Consider the following 19,599-nt stretch of genomic DNA (forward strand, 5'->3'; position numbering starts at 1 on the left):
TCAGGAGACTCCAAGTAGCAGGCAAAAGATGAACTTTCAATTATGTCGCAGGAAGATCACAAGTAACTGTTTCCGTATTTAGTATGGAAAAAAAGACAACAAAGCTATAGTTCTTAGGATCCAGAGTATGCAAAAAAAAAGAAAAGGACCTGAGAGAAAACTAGATTAACACTGTGTGACAGGCCACTAGCCCACAATAAAACAAACTGAATCTAGATTCAAATGATAACATGAGCTGTGCTATATGAGGGAATGACCTGTTTTTTCCTAATCTGTAGAATTATTAACAGACATAACAAGACCACAGGCAATACAGTTTATTTCTGGTATAAAGAGTGTGTTATTTATACTGGGTTTGGAAATGTTTGAAGACTAAGCAAATGAGTAACCAACTGGAGACTCACATTTAAAATACCTATTTGCTGACTCCATAAACAAACTGTTCCCTCAGGGGAAAAAAAAAACACTCAAAGAGCTGAAATATTTGTCTAAAACTTTATTTCAAAGTTATTGGCCTTGCTATTAGTAAGGTGTGGTTAACGCTCCGTGCCAGTACCGCCAGGCTTGCCCATTGCCGGCAATGGACTCTGAGAAAACCCACTTCTTGGCACCCAAACGTTAAAATTACTCTTTTCAAAACATACAGAACTCTCAATACTTGCAAAAAAATTACATGCACCACCTCCCCACCATTCATTAAATCTGAACTTACATTATTCATCTATTGCAGTGGATGTTAAAATGAGATCATTTTAACCAATTAAAACTGTACAAATCAAAATCCTACTAGTTAATATTGACAAGAGTATCTTACAAATGCTACATTACATATCACCTTGCAATCTGAAACATTACACATTTATGTGTTTAGATAACTGAAACTTCACAGAATTAAACGCGAATAAGGTTAAAAAAAATTTAGTTCTGTACATTAGTTCCAACTACCTCTATTTTACAGTCTATGCGGCTCATGTCATTGTTCAGCACCAAAAATCATCCGGAGAACTTGCTAGTGAATTTTCTTATTCAGCTCATGTGGTAGTTTTTGTTGTTTTAGAAATTAAAGTTAAGAAAAAAATGGTTTAAGTTCTACTTCTAGATCTTATTCTTTTTTTGGCTAATCAGACCATGTGAAATTTTCACTATGTGAAAATGTGGGTTAAATTTTCGAACGTATACAAAAACAAACAAAACACAGAAATACACAAACCACAAAGGAAAAAAAGGTGTCCCGTGAATTTAAGCTGTCAGTCTATAAACTGGATCTGTAACACTGTAACCTAATAATGCCCTGCCCCATCCTTCCTACTTTATACTTTATCTCCCAGGTAGGGTGCTCAGGAGGGCAGCAAGTTCCAGCGCCATCTCTCAGTGCTGCTGAGCACTGCTACGGAGACCTGGCCAAAAAGTTCCCGCAGCTGTGTCCACAGCACCCAGGTGTACCCTGCCCAACATGATGGGGGCCTGCTCAGTGCCAGCATCTTTCTGCTCAGTGATTACGGCTAACCTTCCTCTCACTGATGGTTCATCCAGATCTTAGAACCATACCCTCTTTTTTTCTCTTCAGGATTTACAAATCTTTGAAAAAGATAAATGTTTGCCTTGCCATTTTCAAACAGGGTCTTGTGTGTAACATTTAAATTCCACAATCCCCAACCTAGAAAAGTTTTTTTTCCCCCAAAAAGCTACAGATACTTTAAGTATAAAATTCTTACACATAAAAAAAGAAAAAAAAATTTTTTTAAATTGGACACTAGTACCTCTGCCTTTTGCTGTCAGAAGCACTCAGTTCATACCGCATCTGAAAACTAAACTGCATGCGTATAAACATCCAGAGAGGTATAGAGTTCTCCAGAGCCCTTTAACATCACTGCAGTACATTTACCACTGGCCAGACCACAACAGAAAGCATGTTAGCAAGTTCAGTTCAGCAGAGACTTTTCCAAAAACACAATAGCTTTCTGGGCTCTGGGTCAGTTACATTACATTTTAAGCAACACATAATCTGCAAAATTGTCCCAAGACATCCATTCCTCCAACCGTTTCCATACCCCATCCTGGCCCCGAGCCTCTGTGAAGGCCACAGACTCTCAGTGCTCCCCATTACTGATGACAGCTGATTCAGATTCGGCCGAGGTTGCAGGGAGTCTTGGCACTTTCTTAGCAGGGCTTGGAATATGCTAAAACAAAAAGAAAATAGTCATTGGCTTTTACAATCTTTTCTTCTAAGACTCATAGGACTAATTAAAGTACACAGAGAAGTTAATACAGGACAAATTCAGAGAAGCTGACCTTAACACACACTATAAAATTTTTCAGGGAGAGAGCTAAGCTCCCAGGCTTGACCTTACAGTGAAATGACTATGCAATTACTCATGTAGTGAGGAGCCTTCCCAAGATTTTGTTTGTCATAACATCTTACTCACAACTCAGGTACTACCTGCACATGCTCCAGAGAGGACACATCAGGGTTGTGTGTGCACAACCTGGAACTCCAAGGTTAAAGTCCTTGGTTTGAATCTGGCTTTCCCACTTACCTATATATAGGTATATACATGGCTACCCTATAACCCTGAATGACAAGACTTCCTGGAGCTTCACCCTGGACTTAGTACCATTTATAAACCTCAAAAGGGTAAGTATAAGGATTATAAAAGGACATGGAACTAAAGTGCCTAGCATGTGACAGGATTTGATCTATTATCATGTCTGAAAAAGTCTCACAGAAATATGGGGGCTCCTCCTCCTCTTCCTTCACCAGCCCCTAAGACACAAATGAGCCTTCTCTCTAAACCTAACTTCCTCTCATTTTGGCTCTTAATAAATTTAGTACTTAGCATGTACCTCCTGCAACTGGAAAGGGCACAGCTGGACTCTAAGCCCCGGGGTCAGAGCAAAGCAAGCCACGGAGTCCTTGCTCTGGCTCCCTCTGCTTTACAGGCATTTCTTTAAGTTGCTACATCTGTTAAGGTTCCCAAACCCAGCCATATGGCAATGAAAACTTCTGACATCCTGCCAAAGAAGAGGGTTAACACAATGAGGTTCACTGACCTCTGTTGCTGTGTTACTATGCACGAGCCCCACTCCTTCATCCAAACTGTGGTCATTTGTGAAGGGGCGCCGGGCATAAGTCCTTCTGTGCTTTTCATCCACTCTGACCAGATACCACGTTCCTTCAAAGAGTGAGTCTATTGAACACTGGGGAATATAGTTGGCTGAAAGGAAAGGCAGAACATCACAAGTTACTCAGGATATGGCCCATCTGGCAATCCAACTAAACAGAATTTTCACTGACATCACACTAGTACTAAACAAAACCCTGATATCCTTGTCCTAGATGCTGTTTAACATGACTGTAGGTCTCTAACACAGTAGTTTACCTAAGTGATGTGTGTCCTCTCTGAGCTTCATGTTTTCAGCAAAGACATCTGGTGCCACACAAGTTCTTGAGTCAAGTCTTGATTTAAGGTCACATAAACTTGCTGTTATTTTATCAAGGGCAGATCCTAAAAGAGCAAATAAGTTCAACATTAAAAGATCAAGAATAGCACCTCTCAAAGAAACTTAAAATGCTGCCAAATACAAGTAATTTCTTATCTCTTTTAAAAACGACTGGCTATTGTTTAGCTAAAATATAGACGGTATCGTCTTGAGACAGCTGCCTACCACCTCTGACATATTATTTAGTATCAGCTAGTCCACAAGCAAAGAAACATGTGGGATTTGAAACTATAAACAACCTTTCTATGGCCAATCCTCAGTATAATTTTAAATGATGCCAAGTTTCCCCTCAATATTTTTGTACAAATGTTTGCTTCAATACAGTCAAAACTACAGGGGGAGGAATTCAATCTGATATCTACTGAGGCAGACTTATAGGGTAGAGAGTAAAAATTCTGTGGAAAGAAGTAATGAACCTGAGAATGGAATGATTTATAGACTGACTAATGTGCTCATCAGAGAAGGGCTGAAGCAACCTTGCTGTAGTGAGTCTGCAATGTGCTCTTGCTGATGGAGCCAGCCCTACCTGGTGTGGCATCTTGTGTGACTTTAAGGGAGTACAGCGTGGCAGCCAAGCCAGAACCGTAAGAGAACACTCCAATCCTCTTCCCTGCCAACTGCTGAGGTGAGTACCTATGGAAGGAAGAGGCACACTTAACAGACACAAACTACAAAGTGTCAGGAGCCACATACGCGGTCCATAGCAACACAGGATCTAACCTGAAGCTGTTTACTTTGCCTACCCGGCCCAGGCTGGACTTGCACTAACATTCTTCCTGGCTCAGCCTCCTGAATGTTGGGATTATAGGTGTGTGCCACCATTCCCTGCTTAATTGTTTTGTTTTTGTTTTTTGTTTTTTTTTTTGGATTTTCGAGACAGGTTTCTCTGTATAGCCCTGGCTGTCCTGGAACTCACTCTGTAGACCAGGCTGGTCTCAAACTCAGAAATCCACCTGCCTTTGCCCTCCCAAGTGCTGGGATTAAAGGCATGCACCACCACACCCGGCTTCCCTGCTTAATTTAATGTTCTTGAAGACCTATGAATTTTAATGCTGCAGTAAGCAATCTGACTTGAGGTTTTAGTATTACACTGCATACTCAATTTACATCTTTTAGGAATTGATGGGACTTAATAAACTATTAAAGCACTCATAAATCCTCACCACTAGAGACTGTGGTTCAACTGTAAGTAAACAATAATAAAACAGGAGCCAGGGAAGTCTACATGATATTAACAAACACTCAGCAAAGAGCTGCAGCTTTCCCTGTCCTTCAAGTCAGCAGATGGCAACAGACCAGCCCTGAGGACAAAATATCATTTATAGAAAAGGGGTATCAGAACAGAGATTTATACTTACTGTGCCAGGACAGAAGCCAGGGAACCATAGACAGAGGATGTGTACATATTTCCATTCTGGTTAGACACAAGCAAAGACGCCTTTGTTTTCTGGTTGAATAGCTCAGAACTAGCCTTCATAAATGCCTTTTCTACATCTCTGTCAAAGTAAGTATCTTCTAATTTAACGTCCCTGGAAGAGATAATTATATAGTATTTAAACACCATGCTTTTACTTTATTAGTAGCTGTCCTAACTAATACTCAAAATCTGTGAATAAATAGGGCTTTGTTTCACCATTTTATAAAGTCAGGGAGCAACATTGTAATTACATAAATGATATTATCCAATTGTCCAGTTCTTTGCCTAACAATTGCTATGGTCAAGTAAAGATAACTTGACTCGCTGACACTTTTGAGCCACTAAACACAGCAGACCCAGTCACAGCTATCCATTTAGTTTAAAATGTCATGACATAGGAACAGAAGCCCATCAAACAGAGGACAAGTGTGAGCTCAACCTGTGCAGCACACGAGGAGTCTGAACGCTGAGGACAGGCTCACTCCTGCTACACTGCAGGTCGGCTCAGGGCAAGAGGTCCCGAGAGAGGAGGAGATAACGCAGCTTGGTGTACACTGGTGCGGCTGTGATTACAGTATTGTGCTGGTAACAATGAGGCTGAAGCTAAAAACAGACACCAGAAACTTAAGTAGAAATGACTAATGATTTTGTGTAGATAAGCCAGCTACTACCTCTCTAGAACTGGTTTTCATTAAATAAAGTTTTTTGGTTTTTTTTTTTTTTTTTTTGAGACGGAGTTTCTCTGTGTAACCCTGGCTGTCCTCAAATTCAGAGATCTCTCTGCCTCTGCCTCCCAAGTGCTGGAAGTAAAGGTGTGGACCACAACCACTCAACTAGAATAGAATGTTTTCTCACTGTATCTCTAGGTCTATATATATGTAAATATTTATAAAATAGAAATAAGCAAATCATAACAGCGTTCTTACCCAAAGGCTTCCAGTCCACTGTAAATACTGTTTTTATCTCTGTTTTGATCATTAAGAAAGTCATTCAGGAACATCCGAGCTAGAGATTTCTGCACCAGTTTACAATATGGTGAGTGAAAGATCACGAAGCCAAAATCATTCAGGGTAAAATCTTTATCCTTTCCCTCTGAAAGAGAAGACCAAGAAACAATGGCATCCACAGAAGCCGGAAACTGTGCCTTGACTTTGGGATAGGCTAGGACACTCGAATCTTTATTTACTTATTAATTTTATGAAACAAAACAAATTTATGTACTACACTGCAAAGAGAGCAGGGCGGGTGGCAACAGAAGAGCCACCTGCCTGTGTCCTTAAACAGTGACCCCAAATCCTGTCTAATTAAATTTCTCAATAGTTTGAAATGTGGATTTAGACACTCGGCTATATGGCTGTATCACTGATTTTCAAATATGAGTCATAACATATAGCAGATAGATCAGTTGGATCAGCGTTTCTTTTGTTTTTTTTTCTTTTTTAAAAATAATAGAAAAAAACAGCAAACTGCATTAATTTGCAGCGTGGGTAATTTCACAGCACTTGTTTCTGTTCAGCATATACATATATAAAGTGTATTTACTGTGGGGTTCTAATGAAAAACCTGAGATCTCACTGGCCTCTTAAAAACATACTGCTAAGCCTGACGTGGACATGCCTGTAATTCTAGCACTGGGGAACCTGAGGTAGGCGGATCCCCAGTTTGAGGTCAGTCCAGGTTACAAAGCCAGGTGTCATCAAGAAACACTACTGTTAAATAAGGATATTTAAAATATACTGCTAAGTAAGTATAAATAGTACTATACTGTTACATGTTTAAAAACCCTAAAACAGTGCATTTTGTATAGCACTAGAATGCTTCTTTTTCATGGCCACTATATTCCTTAATATTTGTTACGAATGTTATTTTTAACCCTTTCATTTTTAAAAAGCCAAGTTTTTTTTTTGTTGTTTTTGTTTTTTTTGTTTTTTGTCTTGTTTTTCGAGGAGACAGGGTTTCTCTGTATAGCCCTGGCTGTCCCAGAACTCACTTGGTAGACCAGGCTGGTCTCGAACTCAAAAATCTGCCTGCCTCTGCCTCCCAAGTGCTGTGATTAAAGGCGTGCACCACCACCGCCAGGCTTAACTTTTTAAACAGTAGTCTCTGAAAAATGGTTGAAAACTAAAACCTCATTTAAACACTTTTCTCAAAAACTTAACAAAGTTCAAATGATTTTTGTAATATTATTGAAAAGTCAACTTAAGTTTTAAGAATAGCTCAGTGGATACTACCAGAGGATCCAGCAATACCTCTCCTGGGCATATATCCAGAAGATGTTCCAACCGGTAAGAAGGACACATGCTCCACTATGTTCATAGCAGCCTTATTTATAATAGCCAGAAGCTGGAAAGAACCCAGATGCCCCTCAACAGAGGAATGGATACAGAAAATGTGGTACATTTACACAATGGAGTACTACTCAGCTATTAAAAGGAACGAATTTATGAAATTCCTAGGCAAATGGATGGACCTGGAGGGCATCATCCTGAGTGAGGTAACATATTCATAAAGGAACTCACACAATATGTACTCACTGATAAGTGGATATTAGCCCAAAAACTTAGGGAAAAAAAAAAAAAAAAAAGAATAGCTCAGTGGAAATACTTGTGTCTTTACCTAAATTACATATAGCTAGCGACTTCATATTTAGCACATGAAGAAGTGGTAGAAAGGTATTAATGAAGGTTGTTCACAAAGATTCTCACTCCAGTCATATTATGACACTGCCTTCCTGACACCAGCATTTCGTACAAGGGAACTGGCTGAGGAGAACTCACCTTTCTGCCACTGGGCGCGGATCTTTTTGCGGTAAACAGAATAGCAGCGGTCCAGGGCGCTGAGGTAGCACTGTATGGAGAGCTTTCCATCGACCACAGGGTACTCGGAGAGCATATCAGGCTTGTAAAAGTCATAGGCATGCTGCATGTGTGTTCCACGGAGCCCTTCAGAACGGAAACAGAAGATGATACAGGCCCGCTTTGCCATTTTAGAAGCATACCAGTCAACCCTTAGCAACTCAATACAGGAAGTGCAAGCTGAAGTCAATATAACTTAAATAAAACCTAGTAGCACCATGGGCACCAAGACTCTGGCAAGTTTCCTAACTGGCTCTAACTAAGAAACGCTGCTGCTATCCTGAAGATAAATGAACTAAACAACGACTGCGAGCATGTTACTGCTCTTACTTCTTCAACTCTGTCTCAGCCCACTTTACTTCTTTGTAAGGGGAGGACAACTCTGCCTTTCTGCAAATCAATACACAGAAGGCACCTGGCAACCAATAAACACTCAGCAAGGAGTAGCTTCTACTACTGTATCCACATTTCTCGGAACACTGTGTGGGCTAGGGATAAAGCTCAGACATAGAATGCTTGCCTAAATGTCGTCTCAATTACTCACCTCGGTCAAAAATTAGAGGAGCGTTTGGCCCAATTAGTAGGGCCACAGCTCCAACTCCACCCGTAGGTCTGGCATTTCCTGTGGCATATATAGCAATGTCTCCCGCAACTACCAGAGCATACCGTCCTGAAAAATATATAATTCAAAAGTGATTAAAATCACAAAACTATACATGCGAACTCAAATCTGTTACAGTTATCTCCAGAATATGCTTTTCATGAATTAGTAAAAGAGAAAAACAGAAAACATTCTGTCTAAATTTTGAACAGATTGTTTTGTCCGAGTCACTTACACTGAAAGTCAGTCACCTTTTAAATGTATTTGGACTAGGATAACTAGTACTATCTTGCACACAGCACAGACTAAACGGACACTGGAGGGCTGGGATACTGTTCATTACCAGAGACCCTGGATTCTACCCTCAAAGAGGGCTTTTTGCATGTGCATGTAAGCTTGCACATTCTGTTTGCTTGTTTGCTTTTATGTTTCAGAACGCAGACACTGAACATACCATCCCAAGAGCTGGATTCGATCCAGTTCACGGCATTGAAGACTGCAGCTGTGCCCCCATAGCATGCATTGGTTGTATCTATTCCTTCTATATCTGTATTCCCAGACTCCTCAAACAGCTGCATCAAATTAGACTTCACTGATTTTGATTTGTCGATGATTGTCTCTGTTCCAACTTCTAGCCGCCCAATGCAATCATAGGAAAGGCTATGTCTCTCCATCAGTTTCTGAACCACAGTCAGGCAAAGAGAGTTGATGTCTTCGCGATCCGTGCAGAAGCCCATCCTGGCCTGGCCCAGGCCGATGGTATACTTTCCAGCATCTACACCATCGTATTTTTCCAACTCAGCTTGATCAACATATTGAGAAGGAAAGTAGATTTCAAGGGCAACGATTCCCACATCTTTTGGCCAGCAAGCCTCTGCATTCAAAGGAAGTGACCCAGGCATGGTGAAAGAGCTGGACAAAGACAAACAAACGTGGCTTTAGATTTTAAGTTACTGACTTATCAAGTTCAAGGCTGCAAAACAGATGGTGAGAAATCAAGTCACCTGGACCATTGAGGTTTCTCTAAGTCTGGTGCATTGTACTGGGGCAGTCAGCTATAAATATGTAAAGCAGCAACTCATGAAAGGAATAAGATTTGTTTTAGGAAGGCTTCCACCTTACTCGAAACTTAAAGAGTCAAAACATGATTTTCAGGCTCAGCGGCAGAGGACTTGCCTAACATGTATAAAGCCATGGGTTCAATCCCTAGCAACATACACACATGCACACATGCAACCTTTCCATACGGTTTGCCTTAAAGAACTAAGAAACAAAATGACGACTCAAAAGTATGACTGACGGGCTGGAGCCATGGTTTAGTGGTTAAGAGCACTAACTGCTGTTCTAGGGGACCTGGGTTTCATTCCTTGTACCCACACCAGCTGGCTCCCAACCTCAGGCGGCTCCAATTACAGTGAATCTCTCGCCTGTTGGCTTTCACTGGGACCTGCACTTCAGTGGTGCACAAAACCCCACAGAGACAGACAGACAGACAGATACACATCCTAACAAACAAATAAAATCTTTTTAAAAATAAATGAACAACCAATCAAAAAGACTTTGACACCATAAAAAAGTATAAACAAAACCACCCACTGCCTAGATTTACTTACCAAAAGAAACAAAAATAACTCTTTATACCACTGTCATCTGCCCTGGGACTAGTCATTTAACCTCGGAGCCTCAGGTCTTTAGATGCTTTATCATCAAGAAATGAAAAATCAACCTGGATGTTTCTGCAGGGTGTGTGTAGTGTAGCGGGGCTTGTTAGTACGGGCAGTGGTTATAAACCTCCTGGCTTGGCTGTGGGGACAAACCCCATGCAACTGAACTCCTACAACATCCCAGTGGCCATGTTTGGTTTGTAATAACTGGGCGAAGTGGCTCAAGAGGACTTTTAGCTCTATATCCATCTACACCACAGGTTGCCAGCTACCCGGTCACACTGCTTTGCTCTCTGCTGCAGTGTTTGTCATCTACTGTTAAACTGACACCAAGAGCAAAAAGTCAAACATATGACCTGTCCTCTGGCGCTCTAAAACCTCTGGTTAATATATTAAAATAGAATAAAAGGACAGGCTATTGCTACAGTGAGTTAATTATTAAGATGTTGGGGGAATATTTAAAATAGGAAAGCTTGGTCCTTAGAACATGAAATATTTTTATAGCACAAAAGTCTAAGGATATATTAAAATATAAAAAACAAAAAAAACAAAAAACAAAAAACAAGCACCTAGCAGCTAAGTTAAAAGACTGCGTTTTTGATAAGCTCTTACTCTCTAATCCAATTTGGTCTTCAAAGCCATGAAGATGGGACCTCTCCATGGGTTAGTATTTCTGGTTTGAGCCTAGGCTCCAGCATGGATCAGTAGTCTCTCAAGAAGACATCAGAGAGCTGGCTCAAGCCTGCATGTGTGCATTCTGTCCCGGTGGTGTGAGGCAATGACAAGAAGGACACCTTGAGCTGTACTCTCAAACTTTTTTTTTTAAATCTGTTGTTTGCTATTTAATCCTTCCATACTACGCACACGATGGCTCTGTTTTCATATGGTACTAACTAGTTATGGTATCCAAGGTGATTAAAGATCCAGACGACCTCAACCAAGTCCAAATACTTTGTAATCTCTTCATGTCTTAGACTTCTGTATAACCCATTTTGCCAAGCATAGTGTATGTACTATTCAATGGGAAAACAATAACTAAATGTAATAACTGGTCAATTATACCCCTTAAGCCCTAAATTACTTACTCTGGTTCAGTGCTCAATATTTTAAAAATAAACCTGCCATCACCAACAGAATTGTATTGTACATTTCAATACAAGGGATTCGTTCTACTGATAGACTGCAAGAGGGTAAAGAAGTGTCTACCTACCTCCCTACCTCCTAAATTAAATCTTCAGCTCCTTTTCTGTGTCTCAAATCAAAATGAATGAGCTACTTCATACGCTCTCTATCAATTCTGTGACTCTCTTAAGTTGGTCCCCACTTCACTGACTGAAGTTGAAATGACGACATGAAGGAGCTGTTTGTTACTAGGCACAGATTCTAAATTACATCCCTGTCATAACCCAAAGCAAAAAGGTCTAAAACTTGCATTAGGACCTATCTTTAATCTCAGCACCTGGGAGGCAGTGGCAGGCAGATCTCTGAGTCTGAGGTCAGCCTAGTCTACAAAGTGAGTTCCAGAACAGCTAGGGCTGTTATACAAAGAAGCCTGGCCATGAAAAACCTCAATAAATAAATGAATGAATGTATTAGTTAATTAAATGACAAAAGACCAACATATAGGGCACCGAATTCAATCTCCAGAACTTCAAAGAAAAGTTAAACAGAGAAGGAAGCCAGCCCCGACACTTTTGGATAGCATGGAGGTGACTAGTCCCCTTCACAAAAATGTAGATTAGCTCAAACAGCCCATAAGGCATCAAGTTCATGGCTCTGATTATGTGTGCATTCATGCAAAGTTGTGTGTATATGCTGTCAAATTTAGTCAATATTATTCATTCTCATATATTTTCCAGAAGATAACATGTTTTTAATGTTTCTGGTAAACAGATATCCAATTTGAAATACAGCAGATGTTAACTTGGGGGCGGGAGGGAAATGAGAAAAAACAAAAATAAACCAACCAAGCAACCAAAGATCACCCAGCTAAAGTGGGTGAAGACTGTGACACAGGTGAGAAGAGAATCACTTAGCAGTACTTAGAAGAAGAGTTGATAGAACCTTCCACCTAAAATGTAACTGTTGGGGCTCCTATTAACCATGTGCGCTTATATCCTCCCAAATGTTAAAATAAACCAGCTATAAACTGGTGGTGGGAGGGACTAACCACCAAATCCTGGACAAAAGTCAAAGTACTTAAATTATAATGTGTTGAGATTTGGCCCTTTGCTAAGCTAAATACTAGTTGCTTCCAGAGACCCAGGTTGTGATATCTGACCTTGTCCCCCAAGTTATAAATAAATAAATAAAGATGCTGACAGCCAATAGCTGGGCAGAAGAGACATAGGCAGGGTTTAGGGTTCCTAGGCTTGGAATCAGAGCAGCACCAATGAAGAGGAAGCAGAAAGATAGAGAAGCTGCCATAGAGTAGAAATTTTAAAATAATGGCCATGTTGGTTGCCTAATTGGAGTTAAAAGCAGCCCATACAAAACATGACAAATTATATAATGGGATTATTGGCTGGAAAAGAGACATAATAACATATGTCTGCCCAGCTCTTGTTCGGATTAAGGCTTGCTATAAATTAAAGGTCGTATGTGTCTTTTATCCAGGAACTAAATGGCCAAAGGCGGGGTAGAAACCTTGGATTGGGATTACATTTTTTGTTGTTGTTTTTGTTTTTTGTTTTTGTTTTTTTTTTTGGTTTTTCGAGACAGGGTTTCTCTGTATAGCCCTGGCTGTCCTGGAACTCACTTTGTAGACCAGGCTGGCCTTGAACTCAGAAATCCGCCTGCCTCTGCCTCCCGAGTGCCGGGATTAAAGAAGTGCGCCACCAAGCCTGGCAAGGGATTACATTTTTTACAATAGTGTGTTGGCTCCTTATCTAGTCAGAGAATGAGATACTCTGTTTAATTAACCATTCAGAAAACTTACCTTTTTAAGTAGAATTTTGAAAATCTAACAGTTAAAAACATATAACTTAATATATAACATATAGGTAATAAGGTAGATTATTTTTCACATTATTGACTTGCAATTATTAAAAAAAAGTACAATAGTGAAGATTCTGTATTCATAATAAAATACAAAGGTTTCTCCTTTCAGTCTCAACGTTATTAAAGGTACATGCCTCTCCACAAAGCTCTGGTGAACTCCCCAAGTCTTCCAGCCAGCCAGCACCCTCAGGAGGTCCTCCTCCACTCCCTAAAGAGGCCACACCCCTCGGTACAAGTCCTAACAAAGTCAGGCAAGAAATCTTGTTACTATTTCTTCAATGGCTGAGACAGACAAGCTTTGGTGCCTTGGGCAGTCTCCTAGCAGAGCTCCGCACTCTATTCTGGGCTCTGTCCTAAACTAAACTTCGCCTGGCAGGTTTTAGCTACTGCAGCTTTTCAAGCTTTTCCTTTGCTGTTTAGGATCAGCACCTGTTTCTTATGAGAAACTGTACTGAGATACTGCATATAATTAGGGTGTTGATCTAAGCCCTGCAGCTCCGGTCTATCCTCATGTGTCCATGGACTCACTCAGAGCCAGATAAGTGTCTTTTGAAACTATAATTTAAAAAGCATTATTGATGCAGAGTGTGCCATCAAACTACTAAAATCTCAGCATTTGGAAGGCTGAGGCAGAAGAACTGAATCAGAGTTATCAAACAACATCCTGCATCAGACTAACAGCAAATAAATAAATAAGTAAATAAGCAAGCAAGCAAGCCACCCTGTGATTATTTCAGATTAAGTTATACGGCTACATTTTATTATCTATACTTTTCATGTTATAAGTAAATACTAACTTTTAAATATAAAATTAGAAAGTCTCCAGACACATTAATAGCATTAACTAATTTTAGGAAAATATGGCTCCAAGCGTGATGGTACATGCCTTAACTCCCAGCATTTGGGAGGGAGAAGCAGGCACACCCTTCCAGCCAGGGTGACACAGTGAAAAAAGGAGGGGGAGAGGGAAAAGAAAAGCCCACGTGGCACATACAAACTGTTACTAGCTAGGATCAAAATCGCACCCCTTAGAGGAAACATTCCTTACGAAGCACAACGGGTGCCATACCTGTGTGAAGGACAGAGAACTGTGGTCTCCAGGTCTGTCACCGGTTCCTCCTTCAGCCACTAGAAGTTTCAAATGAGAACTTCTTTTAAAGTCATAAGGCACTATGCAAATTAATGGCTTCAATTCAAAGAGTTACAACCGGGACTTCCTCATCTAAATTATATTAAACAAAACAAAAAAACCAACCCAATTCAACAAATTCGGTACTTAAAGATTATGGACTGCTTGCCTTTGGTTAGTCCTTATGGCGGCAGGTTTGGCTCTACTGAGGAACCAACATCACCTCACCATTCAGATTGCGAACAGACAAGGATCTGGGAGAGGGACAGTCTTCTCTATAAACATGGGTCACCAAGATTCAAGGATGAAGAAACAAAAGAAAGCTCTAGAATCAAGGGACCTACAGCTTCCAGAGTTTGCTCTACACTAAGGAGTTTTAGCAGTAAGTTGTGTCTCTTGGAATCTCAACTTCCTCACCTGTAAAATAAAGGAAATACCCACCCCTTTCTCTTCCCCGCTTACTCTGAAGATCTGCTGAGAAGGTAAAACATGTGCCGGGCATGGTGGCGCACGCCTTTAATCCCAGCACTCGGGAGGCAGAGGCAGGTGGATTTCTGAGTTCGAGGCCAGCCTGGTCTACAAAGTGAGTTCCAGGACAGCCAGGGCTATCAGAGAAACCCTGTCTCGAAAAAACCAAAAAAAAAAAAAAAAGAAGAAGAAGGAAAAAAAAGAAAATAGCTTACTGTTTATTTTTTTGTCTCAAATTATGCTTAAGTGTCTGTAAATTAAGCAGGCCAAATCAAGACCATTTCTCAGTAGGGTAAAAAGTAACATTCCTTCCCTGGGTTGAGATAGAGTAACTTACTAAGGTCTTGAAGCCATGACTGTAGTTCGTATCAAAGGCATTTCCTCTGAAATGTTACTATACCCCTTTTCTACTTATTTTTGCAGTGCTGGGATCAAATCTCAGGCCTCCTTTAAGCTAGTCAAACACCGGCCACACCCTCAGTCCTCTTTCTATTTTGATTAAACTAGAGAAAAAAGACTCGCAAACAGAACCTGAGCACACTAACAATAAGAAAGAACTTGAGAGGGCTGTAGGGCTAATTACAGGCAACATACAGGACATCCATATGATCTGGAAGAGAGAAGAGAGGCAGTAAATGGCACTTTGGAGAAAACCCTATCAGAGAATTGTAAACAGCCACACATACCACAACAAAGGCTTGGAGACCTGCAAATCACAATACAGTCATTCTGAATTTGGCCAAGACTAATGAGACCGTCTAGAGTTGATACTACTTTCTTTGCCGAAATTGACTCAGCAGGTCTTCTCCTTTTAGCTCACTTCCCAGCCTTGATTCAAACAAAAACACAGATAAACTAATCTAGCACACCCGGTACTTGATTAGTGTAGGCAGTTACTGGCTGAGCTATTGCATTGTTATTGAAGAGAAACCAGGATATTTAGAGCGTTCATCTTCCTTTAGGAGCACATAAGCAAACATTGTTATAAAGTTTTTAACCTCAGCTATACATGTACGTATACAGCTCTCTTCTCAGTCATCTTTTCTACAAAACTTTCCTAGATAAACCAGTTTTCTAATCAAGGACCTGTATTCCTATTCAGACCGTCATCCACACTTAAGTCACCACAGCCTACACCATTGAAATATTAGTTATGAACAGTCTTCCTATCTGCATTGGACAACATATTTTGATTCCTTTTGTTTGTTTCTTGAGACACGGTCCCTGTGTAGGTCTGGCTGCCCTGGAATTCACTATGCAGAGTAGGCTGGCCTTGAACTTGCAAAGATTCAAGTTCTCTTGAATCTCTGAGTACTAAGATTAAAGGTATGCACCATGTCCAGCTATCTGATTCTTTTGAACTATCCTTTTGAGCAGTGGTAGAGACTTAAGAGTAAAGAATACTTAAAGGTGGGCTGGAGAGATGGCTCAGTGGTTAAGAGCACTGACTGCTCTTCTGAAGGTCCTGAGTTCAAATCCCAGCAACCACTTGGTGGCTCACAATTATCCATAATGAGATCTGACATCTTCTTCTGGAGTGTCTGAAGACAGCTACAGTGTACTTACATATAATAATAAATAAATCTTTTTTTTTTAAAGAATACTTAAAGGTTGGGTGAATTTGGAATTAGAATAATCCAAGGACTTTTTAGATTCAAATGCCTATTTATCAGTAAGTTTTGCTATCACTTGAGATAAGAGAATGTATAGGGCCAAACAGTGCCTAGGAGTTTAAAGAAATTGGCTTCCTACCACTACGGTTCAAAGCAAAGGGTAGGTCTGAATCATGCTCAGATCCTAATCTGAACATTGTAAGGAGCCCAAATGGAATCAGAGCATCTGCCAGTCTTCCACGAATTCTCACAGGAGCCCACAAGTAACCATAAGCCCAACAAGGGGTGAACTTTAAAAGGTTGGTTTCTCTTTATTGCTCTGTTGACAGACATTAAGCAAACATGATTAACACTCCCATGCTATTATGAAGCCTTTCATTTGGTAATATGTTTCTCAACCTTTTCAATCTAAAAGTGACACAGCTGTCTGCTATCTGGCTCTGTCAGACCAGCAGCCATCAAGTACCAAGGCTAGGCTTTATTCTAAATGAAGCAATTGTCACTTTCGACTTCTTTGCTTACATAAATACAAAAATGTATAAACAGCCGGGCAGTGGTGGCGCACACCTTTGATCCCAGCACTTGGGAGGCAGACGCAGGCGGATTTCTGAGTTCGAGGCCAGCCTGGTCTACAAAGTGAGTTCCAGGACAGCCAGGGCTATGCAGAGAAACCCTGTCTCGAAAAACAACAACAACAAAAAGTATAAACAGATTCTTAAACACAGTTCATTATCTCCTTCAACCACAAATTCAGTTCTCCTAGATAATTAAAAGTCCAGCCAGGCATTAAATCATTCCAGAAGACCGAGAACACCTATGTTCCATCAGTGTCTTGGAATTTTCTATTTCTTCTAAAAACAATGTCTCTAAAATCTCAGTTAAAAACAAAACAAAACTCAGAAATAAGCCCATCTGTTAATGATATGAATAAGCAATCAGGAGGGATATTTGTGAAAAACAAACATTAAAAGCAAGGCCCAGATGACTTCAAACATAATCTTTATACTCCCTCTTCCCCAGTGTCAGAGAAACCCAAGAGAACATTACACTAAAGGGAAACTTTGCTAAATTAGGAAAGCTACATCCACAAAAAGACAGCCTCTCCTTCTTTTCACAAGACAGGCTATGCTTACTCTCCATCTCCATGCAAAACTAACTGAAACTTTAAAAGTGACCAAAGAACATGCACTGTTGAGAAGGCTCAACCTGCAGAGAGTCACTTGCAGGTGTCTGTGGAGGTCTTTCAGTCTTGTCTCCAGTCTGATGGAATCTGCACAATAAGGTGTTCGCCTTCATCACCAGCAGGAGGGAGGTTGCAGTAGAGGTGGGTAGAGAAAGCAGGCAGAGATGGCCTGAGGCCAAGGCCACAGGGGCAAGCTTGGCAAGAAGGACAACCTCCTGCCACCTACTCCCAAATTCCCTCCTCCAGAATGTTGCCAAGCAATTCTTTCCCTACCACTGGTCAAAGGTCATGTTTCCAAAGACTTCCATACACCTCGCTTTGAAACTTCCATGACTTAAACCAAAGTCTGTGTGCCGGTTGGGCCATCACATCTTTATAACACTTAAGGCTGGCTGTTATTAACAGTAGTAGATGAGAACATATTAGCAGAAAGGGAGGGGTAGGGGGAAAGTGAGAGGGAGGGGAGGGAAAAGGGGGAGGTGCCAAGCTCACTAATCTTTGCTTTTAAGCAAGCCACGTACCAAAGTGGTCCAGACCATCAATCCTTGGCTAGGTCTAAATCACAATTGTGATTTCTTGCACCTGAATTGGGGAAAAGTAGCACTGCCCACTTTCCCTCATCAATGCTGTAAGTGGAGGCAGGACACACCCCCTGCCAACCTACAACCCTCCCTCTGAGCCTGAGCTTCCCCATCCCTTTGGGGTCAACCATTAACCCGAGGGTCGCTCTGACACCCCAGCTCCCTTCTGATCCCCTGCTGACGCCTCCACTTCGGTGGTCACAGGCACCTCTAAGGCGACTCCGACTTTTGACTATGTCATCAGAACACGGGGCCCTCAACGCCCTTTGCCTTCTCTGCGCGTCCCGCCTGCACACAGTGGAGCCCGGGACCCCGCCTTCACCTCTCAGCGTCCCGGAGTCCTCAAGCCCTCAAGCTCCCACACAAGCTCGCTCCCAACGCCCCATCCTCCGGGACCCGGCTCACGCCTTAGCCCAGACTAGAGCGCAGTGCCTTCCGGCCTAGTCAAGGACACTGCCTCCTCTCCGCACACGCCGCCGGCGGCCTCGGCCTTTGGCCGGCCGGCCCCGCGCGGGACACTCACCCAAACGCGATCGGACCCTGGAAGTAGAACGAGCAAAGCAAGAGGACAGTAGACTGTGCCTCCCGCCCTCAGCAGCTTTATAGCCACCGACCCACCCGACTCCGGCAGCGCCGGGAGGGGACAGAGGGCGGGACAGCGGCTACCTCAGCCAATCACGGGACTCAGAGTCGCTCGGGAGCGCCCGCCCCCCGATCCGCTTTCTGCCAATGGGAGGAAAATGAGAGGCGGTGACTCGCTAGGGTTTCCCCTCGCTGCTGGAAGGGCGGGGTAAGGGGTGGGAACAGAGTCCGAGGACCTGGGAAGTGGGGTGAGACGGTGACGTAGGGTGGCCCGAGAACAAGCCTGCCAATGACGGGACGGCGAGAGACGGCGAGAGCCAACGGGAGCGGAGTGAGAGGTTCTCCGACCAATTGAAGGTCAGTGAGAGAAGATAGGGACCAATGGCGACTCCGCGTCCCACTCCTGGGGAGAGATGGTCAAGTGTGGGAGGTGAGTTGGTCCCCGCTTGGGAGGCTGTCAGGTTGCCTAGCAACCACAGCTTGGCTTCACCTGTAAAATATTTGAAATACTTGATTTAAATTCAGTCGTGACTCTTTCTAAGTTTCCAGAGCAGCAAAGTGCATATGCATCACAAGTTTTAGCATAATACTTCACCCAGAATTTCTAAATGTGTAAGTATTCTAAGTGTCCAATTTAAACTACCTTGGCTTTTATAGAAACTGCGACTGAGACAATAAGTAAACCTAAAATACGATATTTTAGGATATAGGAGTGAATAAGAATGATGCAGGTCTTGTCTGAGAAGGAAGGTCTATACAAATCAGTATTGTTTGTTGTTTTGTTGTTTTCGGTTGTTTTGTTTTTTTTTTTAAATTTTATTATTTTGGCACTTGGTCTAAACAGAAACTGTACTGCTTAGCTTTGGTGAGGTTGAATGAGTGAGGTTCAGAACTGTATTACTAACTCTTCTTTTTATCATTAAATACATTTAAAAAAATTTTATTGGGTATTTTCTTTACTTACATTTCAAATGTTATCCCCTTTCCTGGTTTCCCCTCTGAAAA

General features: G+C 41.6%; 1 protein-coding gene and 1 pseudogene across 2 annotated transcripts; one reads left to right on the forward strand and one right to left on the reverse strand.

The window, feature by feature from the left end:
* Window positions 1-481: 481 nt before the first annotated feature.
* Hmgcs1 (3-hydroxy-3-methylglutaryl-CoA synthase 1) lies at window positions 482-18,675 on the reverse strand. 2 transcript variants are annotated; one of them, XM_021179992.3, is made up of 11 exons: window positions 18,536-18,661; window positions 14,108-14,166; window positions 8,829-9,286; window positions 8,318-8,443; window positions 7,696-7,860; window positions 5,845-6,010; window positions 4,860-5,030; window positions 4,028-4,134; window positions 3,381-3,506; window positions 3,052-3,215; window positions 482-2,180 (listed from the first exon to the last, which is right to left on the reverse strand). In XM_021179992.3, the coding sequence occupies exons 3-11, from the start codon at window positions 9,274-9,276 to the stop codon at window positions 2,091-2,093; spliced, it is 1,563 nt and encodes a 520-aa protein (XP_021035651.1). In that variant the 5' UTR covers window positions 9,277-9,286; window positions 14,108-14,166; window positions 18,536-18,661; the 3' UTR covers window positions 482-2,090. The 2 variants fall into 2 exon arrangements, with proteins under 2 accessions (XP_021035651.1, XP_021035652.1); XM_021179993.3 differs by lacking the exon at window positions 14,108-14,166 and having other exon boundaries at window positions 18,536-18,675.
* Window positions 16,636-18,859, forward strand: LOC147000844 (uncharacterized; annotated as a pseudogene).
* The last annotated feature ends 740 nt before the right edge of the window (window positions 18,860-19,599 follow it).

The sequence above is a fragment of the Mus caroli genome, unplaced genomic scaffold (genome assembly GCF_978045245.1).
Source record: "Mus caroli unplaced genomic scaffold, Mus_caroli_1 scaffold_15, whole genome shotgun sequence".
Lineage (NCBI taxonomy): Eukaryota > Metazoa > Chordata > Mammalia > Rodentia > Muridae > Mus > Mus caroli.